The sequence below is a fragment of the Erinaceus europaeus genome, chromosome 12 (genome assembly GCF_950295315.1).
Source record: "Erinaceus europaeus chromosome 12, mEriEur2.1, whole genome shotgun sequence".
Classification (NCBI taxonomy): domain Eukaryota; kingdom Metazoa; phylum Chordata; class Mammalia; order Eulipotyphla; family Erinaceidae; genus Erinaceus; species Erinaceus europaeus.
Window position 1 is genome coordinate 78124134 of NC_080173.1, and position 17316 is coordinate 78141449.

Consider the following 17316-nt stretch of genomic DNA (forward strand, 5'->3'; position numbering starts at 1 on the left):
TTGTCTCCATGAACTTGACTATTTTAGATATTTTATAGAAATAGAATCATACAGTATGCAACCTTTTGTGTCTAACTTTCACATAGCATGCTGGATCCACTTTTATCATTAAGATAGAGAGGCACAGAGAGAGACAGACATAGAAAGGGGATGGCACCACAGTACTGAAGCCCTTCCTCCATTGTAGCACGGCCCATCTAGCTCCAGGACTCAAACTTTAGCTGTGTGCATGGGAAAGCAGCTACTCTACCCAGTAGTCTATCTCTCCAGCCCAGCATAATATTTTTAGTGTTCATTCATGCTATAACATTAATTAGCACTCTTCCTTTTTATGATTCAGCAATAACCCTTTGCACCATACCAAACTTTGCAACCAATTTGTTCATTGATGGACATTAGCTACTCTGAATAATACTTCTATGAACATTGACATATATCTGTGAATTCTCATTTTTAATTAAGTCATTTTATGTTTAGAATTTTAAATGAAAATGTCATCATATGGTAATTGCATGTTTGGCTTTTTTTTTCTGTTGACACGTGGAGCTCACACATGTGTGATTTCACTGCAAAGGATCAACTTTTTCAGATAGAGAGAGAGATGAGGAGAGATACCTCAACACCAGAGCTGCCCCCTGGACTGTAACAGTCCCATGTGGCAAGCCTGGGCTCATGCCTACCTGTGCTGTACATGTAGGAAGGCAGACACCCTACCAGGTAAGCTATCTTTGGTCCCACTTTTGGATTTTTGAGTAATTGCCAAACTGTTTCCTATGGTAACTGTGCCAGTTTATATTTCTTATTTATTCATTTTATTTTGTTATTCTTTTTCTTTCTTTCTTTTTTTTTTTTTTTTTAACCAGAGCACTGCTCATCTCTGGCTTATGGTGATGTAGGGGATTGAACCTGGGACTTTGGAGCCTCAGGCACAAAAGTCTCTTTGCATAACTATTATGCTATCTACCCTTGCCCCCCTCCACACCAGTCTAATATTTCTACCAGCAATATATGAAGTTTCCAGTTTCTTCATATCTTAGTAACATTTGTTGTTTTCTGATTTTTTTTTTTTTACTTTAGTCATTCTAGTGGATGAAAAGTGACCTTATCATGGTTTTGATTTGCATTTCTATAATGACTAATGATGCGAGCTTTTCATGTGTTTATTGACCATTTGTGTCTAGTCATCACAGAAAAATCTGTTTGATTTCTTTGCTCATTATGTTTTTTTTTTAAGGTCTTTTTGTTGTGAAAGTGTTTTGTATATCTGGATTGCTAACACTTAACAGATAGATGATTTGCAAATATTTCCTCCCATTCTATACATTTTTTAACTCCAAGTAATGTCCTTTAATGTATAAAACTTTTATATATTTTTTTAATCACCACCAGAGTTATCACTGGGGTTTAGTTCTTATATGACAAATTATCAATCTGGCAACATTTTTTGTCCTTTTAGCAATAGTAGCTCTTTTTAAAAAAATTTTATTTATTTTGGATAGAGAGAGTTAAATTGAGAGAGAAGGGGGAGACAAAGAGGGAGAGAGGTGTTTGCAGTACTGCTTCACCACTTGTGAAGCTTCCCCAGTGTAAGTGGGAACTGAAAGCTTGAATTTTTCTTTTTTCTTTTTATTCCTTTCTTTTCTTCTCTTTGTTTCCCCCTTCCTTCCTTCCTTCCTTCCTTCCTTCCTTCCTTCCTTCCTTCCTTCTTTCCTTTCTTCCTTCCTTCCTTCCTTCCTTTCTTTCTTCCTTTCTGAGAGAGAAATTGAGAGGGAGGGAATGAGAAAGAGACCAATAGCACTGCTTCACCACCCCCTGCAGGTGGGGACTAGTGGCAGTTGGGCTTAAACTTGGTAATATGCACATTGTGCCGAATGTGGCACTGTCTGACCCCAAGTTTTATATATATATATATATTTTTTTTTTAATATTTATTTATTTATTTATTTTCCCTTTGTTTTTGCCCTTGTTTTATTGTTGTAGTCATTATTGTTGTTGTTATTGATGCCTTCGTTGTTGGATAGGACAGAGAGAAATGGAGAGAGGAGGGGGAGACAGGGAGAGAGAAAGATAGACACCTGCAGACCTGCTTCACCGCTTGTGAAGCGACTCCCCTGCAGGTGGGGAGCCGGGGGCTTGAACCGAGACCCCTATGCTGGTCCTTGTGCTTTGCGCCACCTGCGCTTAACCGCTGCGCTACCGCCCGACTCCCCAAGTTTTATATTTTAAAGAAAGTTTTACCTATATGCTGCTTATATTTTTCAGTAGTAATTATTTTTTAAAGATATTTTTTATATTTATTTATTATTTATTCCCTTTTGTTGCCCTTGTTGTTTTATTGTTGTAGTTACGATTGGTGTCATTGTTGGATAGGACAGAGAGAAATGGAGAGAGGAGGGGGAGAGAAAGATAGACTCCTGCAGACCTGCTTCACCACTTGTGAAGTGACTCCCCTACAGGTGGGGAGCCGGGGTCTCGAACTGGGATCCTATGCCAGTCCAGTAATTATTTTTTAATAGATATTAATCCTGACTTTATTTTCAAAGTTTTATATATGGGTCATAGATCCAAGGTGAAAAAAATTTTTTTTCAGAAATTGAATTTGTCTAAAAAGAGGTGTTAAATCACACTTGTTCTTGTTGGAACTATTTAGGGAATAGAATGAGCATAGTTTTTGTTTCTTAAGGACATTTAAAAATATATAACTGTTTGCCAGTACTTGTTTTCACAGTATTAATACAAGTTCACGTTGAATGTCCCTTCACTTGCATGTTCATGAAGTAGCATGGTTAAAAGATAATGCCAAATGTGTCAACAGAGGCAGAATAAAGACACAAGTATGAAAATGGAAACACTGTAGCTAAGAGGAAATTTAATGAAATTGATCTTGAATGGGGGAAGTGAGCAAAAGCAAGTTTTTGTTTCTTTGGTTCTTTTTTTTTCAAGAAGCACCCTAACTTCTTTATCCTTGTGGGGAGTGTAAAGAAAACTGATATATTTTACATATGTATTTAAGCATCACTTTCTTTACCTTATGTCATGAAAAATTATATCCTATAACTCCAATTGTCTTTTTTTTTTTTTTTGCCTCCAGGGTTATTGCTGGGGCTCGGTGCCTGCACTACAAACCCACTGACTCCTGTGGCTATTTTTCAAATTTTTATATAGGACAGAGAGAAATTGAGAGGGACAGGGAAGATAGAGAGGGAGAAAGATAGGCACCTGCAGACCTGCTTCACCACTTGTGAAGCGACCCCCCTGCTAGTGGGGAGCAAGGGCTCGAACCAGAATCCTTGCACGTGTCCTTGCTCTTTGAACTATGTGTGCTTAACCTGTGTGCTATGTCTGCCACTGCCTGGCCCCCACTGACTAATTTTTATTGCGAACATAGGAGAAGTTCTTAGCATAGAGCCAGAACTTTCTCTGCTATCTACAAATAAGTTACTTAATGTAATTGCTTTACATTCCACATCTATAAAATCAGGGTGATGAATTAATTGGACTTTAAGGATTCTTTCTTATTTTATAATTCTTTGATCATATAAATGTCTCAATTTTAATGAAAAAGTATCAAATTTAGTTCCAGTTTTTATCCTAAGTATTATAATAGAAAAATTGTTTTAAGTGAAACATGTATACTTTTGGAATGAAAATTATACCTGGGGACTGGGTGGTGGCACACCTGGTTGAGCGCACATGTTATAATGTGCAAAGACCAGGTTTTGAGCCCCTGGTCCCCACTTGCAGGGGGAAAGCTTTGCGAGTGTTGAAGCAGGGCTGCAGGTGTCTCTCTGTCTCTCTCTCTCTCTATCTCCTCCTTCCCTCTTGATTTCTGGCTGTTTCTATCCAATAAGTAAAGATTTTTTTAAAAAAAAATTACACCTGTAAATGCATATAAATTCCCAAGACTTTTCCAGTTAAGTCAACTTTTATGCATCATACATTGCTTTATCTTCTCACTTATCCACTTTAGTTTTCTATTGAGAAAATTAGCAACTTTTAAAAATCTCTATTGATGCAGAAAACTGAGAAATGTTACATATATACAAACTACTGTAATTTTCTGTTGACTGTTAACCATTAAGCCCACTAATAAAGAAGACAAATACATACTATAAAATAATAAGGAAAAAATTCTATTGAAGAAACTAACCTTGGAAGATTGTATTGGTTTCCTGATTTTGCTAGTATTGTGAAGAGCCTTAATGTTACTGATCCATCTTGAGACAGATTTTTCTCTTTTCAAGGTTCTTTGGTGGTTAACTACCCTTTTGATGATGATGAACAAGGGGTTGCCATATACAGTAAATCACCAGATGATGCTGTGTTTCAACAAATATCTCTTTCTTATTCCAAGGTAGGCTTGTGTTTAAACCTAAAGTACTATAAAAATTATTTCTTTAAACATGGATTAAAATTATATCCATCAAGACTTGGGTAAAATACTTTCTTCTGGGTTAAGCCTTCCTTTCTGGCAGTGCTCACTGCTTTGTCTTTTTGGTGTCTCACCTTTGAACATATTACATATTTTTCCTGATTAGCCTTGAACTTGAGGTAATGTCTTTATATCTGTGGTTTTTGGCACAATATCTAGAGCATAATAAATTAAATGTAACTAGTAAGCTAGTTAATTTCATTTGAAAAACTGTCAGAATCTTGTGTCTTAATTTCTTCTGTAAACTGGACAGATGAAAGTGCTAAAACATAGGGAAGAGATTTTTAAAATAAATCTAACTTAAAGGATCTTGTGAGATTTTAAGGGTTAGGCTAAATTCTGAAGACTGAATGGATTTTATTTATTTTAAAAAATATTTTTATTTAATCTTTTTTTTTTAAAGATTTTATTTATTAATGAGAAAGATAGGAGGAGAGAGAGAGAAAGAACCAGACATCACTCTGGTACATGTGCTGCCAGGGATTGAACTCAGGACCTCATGCTTGAGAGTCTGATGCTTTATCCACTGCGCCACCTCCTGGGACCACTTTATTTAATCTTTTAATGAGAATGAGACATACTGAGAAAAAGACCAGAGCATTGTTCAGCTCAGGCTTATAGTGGTACTGAGATTTGAACCTGGGACTTTGGAGCCTCAGGTATGAGAGTCTTTTACATAACTACTATACAGTCTCCCCAGCCCAAGACTGATTGAATTTAAAGTATAGTCTTCCAACCTCTTCAATGTGAGGAAAAAAAAAAAAAGAAAAGAAATGCACTTTGGCAGTGGATAGTGAAAGAGAGTAGAAGAATAAAGAGACAAATGTAATGTTATTTTCCCTTATACCTAACCATGTTTTTCACTATAAATACAAATACAAGTAAAGTTTTTGTTCATTTGTTTCCCAGGAAAATTCTCAGATGTTTCAAGGTAGACCTTGCAAGAATATGTACCCTAATGAATATTTTCCTCATGGAATAACAAATGGAGCTAAGTGGTATAGTGTCCCAGGTAAACATTATTTTATATCTAAAAATTTTATATTTTTATATTTTATGTCAATTTGATAGATTTTTCTGTCATCCTACTTTTTGCTACTGCTTCTTGTTACTAACTTTGATAATTTTGAGAAAGTGTCACTCTTATAAATGGTGCTTTTTGAATAATTTAAGGGTCTGGGGAGGTGACTCAGCATAGTACAGGACTTGAATGTGTGAGTTCCTTGCTTTGACCTCCCTCCCCATAAACTAGAGGCAGCACTCTGGGTTCTCCCACACACTTATTCATAAAATAAATAAATAAATAAATATAGGTGTTTTGTCAGTACCAGAAGGGTCCATTAATTCTCAGATTAGCACAATATTGTTTTTCAATTGATGCTAACAAAAGATTACTGCATTTTTTTTCTTTTACTTGAAATACTGCTTATCTTTTAAGATTTGAGTTAGAACTTCTTCAGTGACTTTAAGTTAGATTTATTTAAAAAAAAATTTTTTTAATACTTATTATTTGAGAGAGAGAGACAGACAACAGACACCAGGTCATTGCTCAGCTCTGGCATATGACAGTGCTGGGAATTGTACCTGAGTCCTCATGCATGGAAATTTGGTGCTCTGATGTACTTAGCTGTCTCCCTATCTATCTCCTTTGTATTCCTTAGGTGGTATGCAGGACTGGAATTACGTACAAACAAATTGTTTTGAAGTGACTATTGAACTAGGTTGTGTGAAATATCCATTTGAGAAAGATCTACCAAAATTCTGGGAACAGAATAGAAGATCTCTAATCCAATTCATGAAGCAGGTGATTATTCAAGTGTGTGGTATGAAATACCCTCCAAGAGCACAATTTTTGTGTGTACATGCAGCGTTCATACAATGAATTTTTTAGTATAATTTGGCATACTGATGTTTCAATATATGAAGAGAGTTCATTGATAGAAATGACTTTGGGGAGTTAGGCCGTAGCACAGCGGGTTAAGCACATGTGGCACAAAGTGCAAGGGCCGGTTTGAGCCTCCAGCTCCAACTGCAGGGGAGTCGCTTCACAAGCGGTGAAGTAGGTCTGCAGGTGTCTGTCTTTCTCTTCCCCTCTCTGTCTTCCCCTCATCTCTCCATTTCTCCCTGTCCTATCCAACAACAACATCAATAACAACTACAACAATAAAAGAACAAGGGCAACAAAAGGGAATAAATAAATATTTAAAAAAAGAAAGAAATGACTTTGCATGGAATAGATAGTGTAATGGTTATACAAAGAGACTCTTATACCTGAAGCTCCAAGTTCAGTCCCCTGCACCACCATAAACTAGAGCTGAGCTGTTCTCTGGCTAAAAAAAAATATATATATATATATATGGGAAAAGTTGAAACAATAAAGACATATCTAGTCTATGAAAAATTTAGTTTTTGAGAAACATACTTAATACTTTGTTTAGTATTTAGATTTATTATTATTCTTTAAAATTTCTGTTCCCATATTTAAATTAACGTTATTATATGGGAAATGAGTGCCTAAAATAGTTAGATTATAATCTTTACCATTAAAATTATTGTCTTTGTGTTTTATACAGGTTCACCAAGGTGTCAAGGGATTTGTTCTAGATGCCACAGATGGCGTGGGTATATTAAATGCCACTATAAGTGTTGCTGAAATCAATCATCCAGTAACGACTTACAAAACAGGAGATTATTGGCGTCTCTTGGTTCCAGGAACTTACAAAATCACTGCATCAGCTCGGGGGTAAGTGACCTTGAATTTGTTTGCTGCAGATAAGACAAACATGGTTCTATTTTAGAATATTGTTTCCATAAAGCTTCAAAGATCCTGCCAGGTAAACTCGAAATTTAGAGGTAATTACACATTGCATTCTCCTTTAGTGTTTAAGTATCATGAACTGCCAGGTGTAAGACATCTGAAAATTTGTGCACTTTGGACCATAGCCTCTTTATCCTCCTTTCACATCACCTGCCCACCCAGACAAGTGTAAAGCCATAAGACTGACTTCTTTACGATTGGTCAAAATGCTGGGAAATACTTGTTAGAAAAAAATAGAGTGGGGGTCAGGCAGTAGTCCAGCAGGTTAAGTGAACATAGCACAAAGTGCAAGGACTAGTGAAGGATCCCGGTTTAAGCCCCCGGCTCCCCACCCGCAGGGGGGGTCTCCTCACAAGTGGTGAAGCAGGTCTGCAGGTGTCTATCTTTCTCTCCCCCTCTCTGTCTTCCCCTCCTCTCTCGATTTCTCTCTGTCCTATCCAACAATAATGATGATAATAACAACAAAGGCAATAAAAGGGGAAAAAATAGCCTCTAGGAGCAATGGATTTGTAGTTCAGGCACTGAGGCCCAGCAATAACTCTGGAGGGAAAAAAAAAAATTTAAAAAGAGGTGTTGGTGAAATAGCCTGACTGGTAGAGCATCAAACTCTCATGCCTCAGGTTCCTGGTTTGATACCCAGCATTGCATGTGCTGGAATGGTGATCTGGTCTCTCTCTTTCCTCTTTCTCTTGTAATAAAAATAAATAAATATATATATATATATATATATATATATATATATATTCTCATTCTGCCTTTCTAGTCATGTTGTCCAATATGTATACCATTACAAAGCTTTTTAAAACTTTAATGGACATACTTTTTTTTTACTTTTGTGTGTTTGCCTTATGCTTCAGTGATCTTTTTTAGTTTTAATTATCTTAAGAAAGGTCATTTCTGGGCTGAGAAGACAGGTTCTGAAGCTCTGAGGTCCCAGTTTCAGTCCTCAGCACCACCATAAACCTGCAGGTTGAGAGTGGGGGCTTGAATCTGAATCCTTGCTTGGGTCCTTGCACTTCATACTATGTGCGCTTAATGGGGTGTGCCATCACCCGGCCCCAACAAATGGTAAATTATCTCAACATTAAAATTTTGACTCTTCTAAGAAAATGCAGGGGCTGGCAGGTGGCGCACCTGGTTGAGCACACATGTTACAGTGCACAAGGACCTGGGTTTGAGCCCCCAGTCCCTACCTGCAGGGGGAAAGCTTTGCCAGTGGTGAAGCAGTGTTGTGGGTGTCTCTCTGTCTCTCTCTCTATCAGCCCCTTCTCTCTAGCTTTCTGGTTGACTCTATCCAATTAATAAATTTTTTTTTTAATTTAAAAAGAAAAGAAAAAATGCATCACATTTATCTCAAGGATTCCCATATCCTTGACACCTTTATTTCTCTGGGGTACTCCAGCTGAAGTGTGACTGACCTTTCCCTTTTGTTACAGGTATAATCCACTTACCCAGAATGTCACTGTCAAGAATGAAGGAGCTACTGAGGTCAACTTCACACTTGTACGATCTTCAACAGATTCAAACAAAGAGTCAAAGAAAGGACATGGGGTTAGCACCCACACCAATGATGTCAGTGATCCAACCACCAAAGAGTTTGAAACTTTAATTAAAGACTTGTCAGCTGAGAATGGTTTGGAAAGTCTCCTCTTAAGCTCCTCCTCAAATCTGGCTCTTTATAGATACCATTCTTACAAAGATTTATCAGAGTTTCTGAGAGGACTGGTGATGAATTATCCACAAATTACAAATCTCACTAAGTAAATGACACTTTTTTTTTCTATTTTGTCTTTTAAGAGGTTTCACTCAGGATTAGCCATGTTAAATGATTCTTGCAGTAATTTATGTAGCAATAAGTTGTGAATATATGAATATCTGGAGTCTACTAATTTTGCTTTTGGAAACTTTTATGAGAGATATTGGAGGAAACTTATCTGTTAGGTTAGTGATGTATGTATGGCCTCTGCTTTCAGAACTGTAAGTCATGCTTGCTAATAACTTTGATTCCAAAGCCTTTTGTACTTTATAGCTGCACATTCATGTTCTAAGTATTTTGTCTTATTTGGCTGGAGGCTAGGGAAAACATTGAAATTATGAATTAAGCTGTCAAGAGTAATGCATAATCATTTTTTTTAAATTAGAAAGTGAAGCCTGGTTGCTGTCATTTTCTGTGCTCTCTGTCTTTTGTTTCATGAATCCTTAGGGACATATAGGATTGAGGGTCCATGAAGAATATGCAGTGCTGGCTTGTGCAAAACAAGTGGCTGAGAAGCTGTTAACAAGAAGCTGTTACCTTCACTTTCTGGGGCTTTTCTGACTCAATTTCACTGTTTCATTTTGAATCTTCTTTCCATCTATCTTTTAACAGTTTAAGTTAATTATTTGATTTATTGTTTACTATTATTTACCTATTGCAGGGCCTTGACATTTTCCCCTAAACTTAGTGTTCTCTGCTGCGTACCTACATTCTGTAGCATTTTACTTTTTATACTTTTCTTCACTGATTCTTTTTTTTTTTCCCCTTTTGTTGCCCTTGTTGTAGCTTCATTGTGGTTATTATTGCCCTTGTTGATGCATTTCGTTGTTGGATAGGACAGAGAGAAATGGAGAGAGGAGGGGAAGACAGAGAAGGGGAGAGAAAGATAGACACCTGCAGACCTGCTTCACCGCCTGTGAAGCGACTCCCCTGCAGGTGGGGAGCTGGGGGCTCGAACCGGGATCCTTATGCCGGTCCCTGCGCTTTGCGCCACATGTGCTTAACCCACTGCGCCACCGCCCAACCCCCTCTTCACTGATTCTTTTAATTTGTCCCAGAACATTTAAATTCTTGAGTACTAGCTCATAGCGTTTATAGATGCAAAGAATGGTATTTACTTTAGTAATATCAATTACATATAAAGAATGGTATTTACTTTAGTAATATCAATTACATATTTTCCACAAGTGATTATTGATTCTTCCTTGGTCATAAGTTCATGCTGTCCATTTTAGTGTTTTGCAGAACTTATAGTCTTTCCTATTTTAAAATAAAAAAAACCAATACATTATTTTGCTATTTACTTTTTTAAAACTTCCAATTCAAGACAATTTCCCCCAAATATGCAACACCTGTCCTAGTCGGACACCAGACTATTTCAGATGTTCCGCTAATAGGCACTTAGTAACATTAAACAACATCAGGAGGAGGCAATGCTTTTTCTAGCCTATTAATCCTTCTTAACTTACGGCTAATGTATTTTTCTATCTAGTTCTTGTAAATACTCCTACTTCTCAAAATAAGCAAACTTTAAGCAAGCAGACATTTCAAATTGTTCTGGGGGAGGGAGTTACCAGAGATTGAGCCCAGTGCCTCTTACTGCAAAGCTTGCAGTTTCCACTATTTCATCCAACCCCCTCAAATTATTTTTACTGTGATTTATAGTAAAGTATGAAGTTTCTAATTTATATCAATAACGTTTTAAAAATAAGCTCTTCTACATTGCTTATTAATTTTTGGTAATAAAAATTGAATGTAAGTGAATTTTTAAAAAGTGTATTAACTAGTTTAGATGGAAGAAGGTAGGCAAACATAAAACTAATGTGAGAATGGCTGAATTTGGGGCAGTGATGAACCAAACATTAATCTCTACTAAATCTGAGAATATCTTGCTTCTATTTGATTTTGTTGAAGGAAAACTATTTTTTAAAGGTTCAAACACAGTATTCTTTAAAAGTTTTTAGAAGTTTTTAGTGTTTTGTTCTGGTTTTCTTGTTTAATCCTAGAATCAGCATTAACATCTTTTTTTTTTTTAATTTTTTATTATTTATTTTCCCTTTTGTTGCCCTTGTTGTTTTATTGTTTGGGTATTACTGTTGTTGTTATTGTTATTGATGTCATCATTGTTGGATGGCACAGAAATGGAGAGAGGAGGGGAAGACAGAGAGTGGGAGATAAAGAGACACACCTGCAGACCTGTTTCACAGCCTGTGAAGCAACTCCCCTGCAGGTGGGAAGCCAAGGCCTTACCTGGTCCTTGCACTTCACGCCATGTGTGCTTAACCTGTTGCGCTTCTGCCCGACCCCTAGCATTACCATCTTAATGTTTGATTATTTGCTGATTTTTTGTTTCTGGTTTTTGAAAGTTTGGGGCAGAGCACTGAATATCGTCATATTTGGTCCCTTGAAATCTCCAATAAACCCAACGTCTCTGAGCCTGAAGAACCGAAGATTCGTTTTGTTGCTGGCATCCATGGAAATGCTCCAGTTGGAACTGAATTGCTTTTGGCTTTAGCAGAATTTCTTTGCCTAAACTACAGAAAGAACCCAGCTGTTACCCAAGTAAGAGACTAGCCTGTTTAGACATGCCTTACAAGGAAGGCGCTCCACTATGCATTGATACTAAAGCATGATTAGTTTTTAAAATTTTACACAGAAGTACATTATAAATGTTATTCTTTTAAAATGGGTCATCTTTGCATATACTCAGTCATATCTTTCTATATATATTTTTGGTATATTAAGAAGAAATAGAGGTTGTGTTCAGTTCTTCATTTCATTTTTATTAATAGTTCTGTGCATTTTATCTTGAGAATCTTCTTTAAATTCTTTATCCCCACAAATAATTACAATTTATTACAACTAAGAAACTATATTGAAAAGTGAGGTGGAAGACGTAATTTTTTTTTCATGCGAGAAATCTGAAGTAATTACTGGGCCATGTGAGAGCACACCCAGTTAAGCTCATATGGACTGGGTTCAAGCCCCCACTCCCCATCTGCAGCAAAGCAGGTCTGCTGGTGTATAACTTCCTTTCTTTTTTTTATATTTATTTTTATATTTATTTTCCCTTTTGTTGCCCTTGTTGTTTAACATTGTTGTGGTTATAGATGTCATTATTGTTGGATAGGACAGAGAGAAATGGAAAGAGGAGGGGAAGACAGAGGGGGAGAGAAAGACAGACACCTGCAGACCTGCTTCACTGCTTGTGAAGCGACTCTTCTGCAGGTGGGGAGCCAGGGGCTCGAACGTATAACTTCCTTTCTATCTCCCCCTCCCTTCTCAATTTTTATCTGCTGTATTCAATAAAATTGAAAGACAAAAAAAAAAAAAGCCACCAAAAGTGGTAGATTTGTAGTGGTGATACGGAGCCCAAGCAATAACACTGGTAGCAAGAAAGAAGGGAGGGACGGGAGGGGAGATAGATAGATGATAGACAGATAGGTGGATGAAATAATCGGACAGTTGGACTGCTAACAGCTTTTAAGAAACAAAGTTTGGCATTGTCTAATCTAGCTATGCATGACTACAGAGAAGAACTTTGACCCAGAGACTTGAGTTATTTATGATTAAGCAACCTAGTTTTGTATTGTCTTATGGTCACAGAGAGTATGTATTTTACTAGAAAATCAACAGTGGGGACTGTCAATAAAAAACTGAGAGGTAGGGGTCGGGTGGTAGCACAGTGGGTTAAGCGCAGGTGGTGCAAAGTTCAAGGACTGGCATAAGGATCCCGGTTTGAGCCCCCAGCTCCCCACCTGCAGGGGAGTCACTTCACAAGTGGTGAAGCAGGTCTGCACATATCTATCTTTCCCCCTCTCTGTCTTCCCCTCCTCTCTCCATTTCTCTCTGTCCTATCCAACAATGATGACATAAATAACAACAACAATAACTATAACAACAATAAAAAAACCCAAGGGCAACAAAAGGGAAAATAAATAAATATTAAAAAAAAAACAAACTGAGAGGTGTGACGCTGTAGCCCCAAATGGTATAGTATATTTAACTAAAGGTAAATCAATAAAACTTGTTCAAGTAAAAAGGCTTAGTAAAAGAGAATTTGTTTAATACCTATTATGTGCCAGGTACAACACTAAATACTTATAATTTAATCCCCAACTTTGTAATTATCTCCATTTTATAGCTGTGAAAACTGAGGCAGAGATAGTTGATAACTTAATAGGAGGTCACACAACTAGGAAGTGGTAAAACTTGAGGTTTAAACCTAGATATGTCTCACTCAAAAGCCTATGCTTTTTGATGTCCTATACTATATTCCCCTCCCCAAGAAATTTTCAAAGGAATTGATGTCATGATTAGAATCACAAAGGAACTGTAGAATTATATGAGATGAACTAAAATCAGACTTGATAGAAAATTATTTTTCATAAAACAAATTGCATTCATTTTTCCTCTTGAGTTGTTAGAAACACCTCAGACATTTTTTTGTTAATTTTTAAGATGTGCTCCCACTGTTATCTAGGACAGTGGGGTTTTTTTATTGTTGTTGTTGTTTGTTTTGGTTTTGTTTTGTTTTGTTTTCTTACCCAAGATACACATTAGAAATATCTAATAAATTTATCAAAAATATCTGTGCCCTTACTCCAGACATTAATTAATATTTCTTTAAGACTTCTTAGGTTACCCTGGTGTTTGGCTAGAGTTGCTACTTTGCTGTTTTTATAATTATAAAAGACTAAATATCTTACATAAAATACCTACTAGGAATTTCAAAACTCCTAGTTTATGAGAATTTACCTCCCTAGTCTAACTGGTTATGAAATAGATCACTTTTAATTATCTCTGATTTTAAGTTGAGGGTCAGAATTAGCTGGAGAATTGAGAAAACAAGAAAATAACCAGAAACTTGTGACACCCCAATAGATATACTTTAAAGAGAAAAACAACAACTCCCCAGGGGAGAGAACTATATTACCAGAATAAATAAACCAGAAATCACTTGTTCTGATTTATTGTTAAACATGTAGGATGAAGTTTATTAGAAATTAGTTCATGCCACATGTGTGAGTGTTAATGCCTATGGATCATCCAGAGAAGCTATGTATAAAACAAAGATCCTACTCCATTTATTTGTTTGTTTGTTTTTACCATAATCTTTTCACTTTTCTTGTGCCTAGACGTGTACTGATAGTTGTCAAATTATACAATCTACATTTTATTCTGGAAAATTGTCAGTGGTCAACAAACTCTGGAATGGGCTACATAGTATATACTAAGTTTTTGTGAGACAAATGTTATGTGTTGTACTACAGAACATTAGCAGTCGAATGGATATGACAGAATAAAATTTACAGAGCAGGGGCGATGCCTAATGGTTATGCAAATAGATTCTAATGCCTGAGGCTCCAAAGTCTCAAATTCAATCCCCTGCACTACCATAAGCCAAAGCAGAGCAGTGCTCTGGTGTAAAAAAAAAAAAAAAAAAAAGACAAAAAACTAACAACAATAACAACAAATAGTACAAGCAGCAGGCTGCATGTGGCCTAGTGGCAACATTTCTAACCCCCCTTGTAAGTCTTTAGGAAATCTAAGAACATTAGTTGTATAGTAGTTTTTCTCTTTAAATTGATGTGGAGCAATAATTTTGTTTTATTAGCTGCTTCTGCCTTTTAAATCTGCTTAGAACAAACAATGAAGGCATTCTGTTTGAGGCATGGGGAGGGTGCCTTTTGATTTCACAGCTTGTATACTAACTGACTTCTGCTTCTGTTTTAGTTGGTTGACAGGACTAGAATTGTGATTGTCCCTTCTCTAAATCCAGATGGGCGAGAGAGAGCACAAGAGAAAGACTGTAATTCAAAGACAGGGCAAGCGAATGCTCGTGGCAAAGACCTGGACACAGACTTTACAAGTAAGATTCATTTTTAGCTTATTAAAAGTACTTTGCAATTAATTTTTTTTCCAGTAGGAGATCAGTTGAGTATTTTATTTAGATTCTGAATGTAAGCTATAAATGAGTACAGCCATCTAGAGAATCTTTGGATATTTTTTTCCTTTTTCTTTTGCAAAAATAATTTAAGAAAAATTTATAGGCATTCAGTTAGTAGTATGGGGAGAGGGGGTTGGGTGGTGATGTGCCTGGTTAAGTGCATGTATTACCATGCGCAAGGACCCAGGTTCAAGCCCCCCAGTCCCTACCTATAAGGGGAAAGCTTCATGAGTGGTGAAGTAGTACTGTAGGTGACTCTCTGTCTCTCTCCCTCTGCATCTCCCCCTCCCTCTCAATTTCTCTTTGTTCTATTAAATAAAATAAAGTTTTAAAAAATAGGGCAGGGGTAGATAGCATGACGGAGGGGTCGGGTGTTGGTGTACCTGGTTAAGAGCACATGTTACAATGTGCAAGGACCTGGGTTTGAGCCCCTGTTCCCCACCTGTGGGGGGGGGATGCTTCACAAGTAGTAAAGCAGGTCTGTAGGTCTCTCTCCCTCTTTTTAAAAAAAACATTTTATTTATTTATTTTAGCTTTTGTTCTTTTTACGTGGGTACTGCTCAGCTCTGGCTTATGGTGGTGAGAGGAATTGAACCTGGGACTTTAGAGCCTCAGGCATAAAAGTCTTTTTGCATAACCATTATGGTATTTACCCCCACCCATCTTTCCCTATCTTTTCCCTTCCCTCTTGATTTCTTCCTGTCTCTATCCAATAAAGATACTTAAAAAAAGATGGGAGTAATTTTTTTATTTGTGGTAAATTATTTAGTATGTTATTTCTGTATATTCTGATACTTGACCAGAGTTGCTGCCTACTGATCTTATGGTTATAAAAAAAGTACCTACAAGGAATTTCAAAATTCCTAATTTATAAAAATTTGCTTTCCTGGTCTAAGTATAGTTTATTCCACTGTTTTCCTACTAATAGACATTAAGTGTTTCTAATTTTTCTTGTTATAAAAAATGCTATAGTGGTCCAGGAGGTGGCACAGTGTCTAAGGCACTAGACTCTCAAGCATGAATTCGATCCCCAGCAGCACATGTACCAGAGTGATGGCTGGTTGTTGGTCTGCTTCCTTCTGCTTCTAAAACCCCTTTCTATCCCTGTCTGTCTCCCTACCCCTCTCAGTTTCTCTTTTTGTTCTGTCAAATAAAAATAAAACAGAAAAAAAAAGGGGGGGTTGGCCACCAGTAGCAGTGGATTTGTAGTACCAGCACCGAGCCACAGCAATAACCCTGGTGGCAATAAAAAAAAAAATGCTATAGAAATACCTTGTTTTGTGAACATCTCATTTTTGTATATTTTCTAAAGTATGTGTAAAGTTGGGTATATCATAGCTATGGAAGTGGTTTAGCAAGTAGAATGGCATTCTTGCATGCATAAGACTTTCCATTCAGCCCCTGGCACCACCTGTGGTGGCACAAAGCTCTACTCTTTCCGGAAGCACAAGGACTGGCTTAAGGATCCTGGTTTGAGTCCCCGGCTCCCCACCTGCAAGGGAGTCACTTCACAAGCATTGAAGCAGGTCTACAGGTGTCTTTCTCTCCCCCTCTTTGTCTTCCCCTCCTCTCTCCATTTCTCTCTGTTCTAGCCAACAACAACAACATCAATAACAACAATAATAATTACAACAATAAAAAACAAGGCCAACAAAAGAGAAAGTAAATTAAGATAAAATTAAAAATTAGAAAAAAAATGAATAATGTGGTCTGGAAGGTGGTACAGTGGATAAAGCATTGGATTCTCAACCATGAGGTCCAAAGTTCAATTCCTGGCAGCACATGTACCAGGGTGATGTTAGTTCTTTCTCTCCTATCTCTCTCATGAATAAATAAATTCTTTTAAAAAGTGAATTAATAAATATTTGTGCAAAACAGTGACATGCCTGACCTTTTTTGTTTCTAGTAGATTTTTTTAAATTTTCTTAGAATCATTAGCATTTCCACATTATTCCAAAATGTGTAAGTCTCAGAATAAACTACCTTTAAAAATGGATCTTTCTTGTTTGAGATAGTGACTTATGAAGTAATGGATTCATTTATAGATTGTGTAAGTAAGCCTTTTGACTGTGTTCCAGTAATCTATATTTTCTTAGCTACTCACACTTGAAGTTTTAAAACTTGATGTTTCATCTGAGGCTTTTCTATTTTTCTTAGATAATGCATCCCAGCTTGAGACAAAAGCCATTATTGAAAATTTGATCCAAAAACAGGACTTCAGTCTTTCTGTTGCTTTAGATGGTGGTTCAGTGCTGGTTACATATCCTTATGACAAGCCAGTACAAACAGGTATGTGGGATGCCACTTTACATATGTATACTGCTTAAGCTCAGAAAAGAAATTTCAGTTAGGTATTGCCT

The 17316-nt window shown here is 36.8% G+C and overlaps 1 protein-coding gene across 2 annotated transcripts in view; it reads left to right on the plus strand.

Moving 5' to 3' along the window:
* The window catches only part of CPD (carboxypeptidase D), a 71497-nt gene that overhangs the window by 36508 nt on the left and 17673 nt on the right, over positions 1-17316 (plus strand). For both annotated transcript variants that reach the window (XM_007520428.3, XM_016187004.2), the window contains exons 8-15: positions 4245-4354; positions 5342-5444; positions 6094-6236; positions 7006-7175; positions 8687-9010; positions 11373-11568; positions 14743-14878; positions 17114-17245. In XM_007520428.3, the coding sequence (XP_007520490.2) occupies positions 4245-4354; positions 5342-5444; positions 6094-6236; positions 7006-7175; positions 8687-9010; positions 11373-11568; positions 14743-14878; positions 17114-17245 (1314 nt within the window). The remainder of the gene's footprint in view (positions 1-4244; positions 4355-5341; positions 5445-6093; positions 6237-7005; positions 7176-8686; positions 9011-11372; positions 11569-14742; positions 14879-17113; positions 17246-17316) is intronic.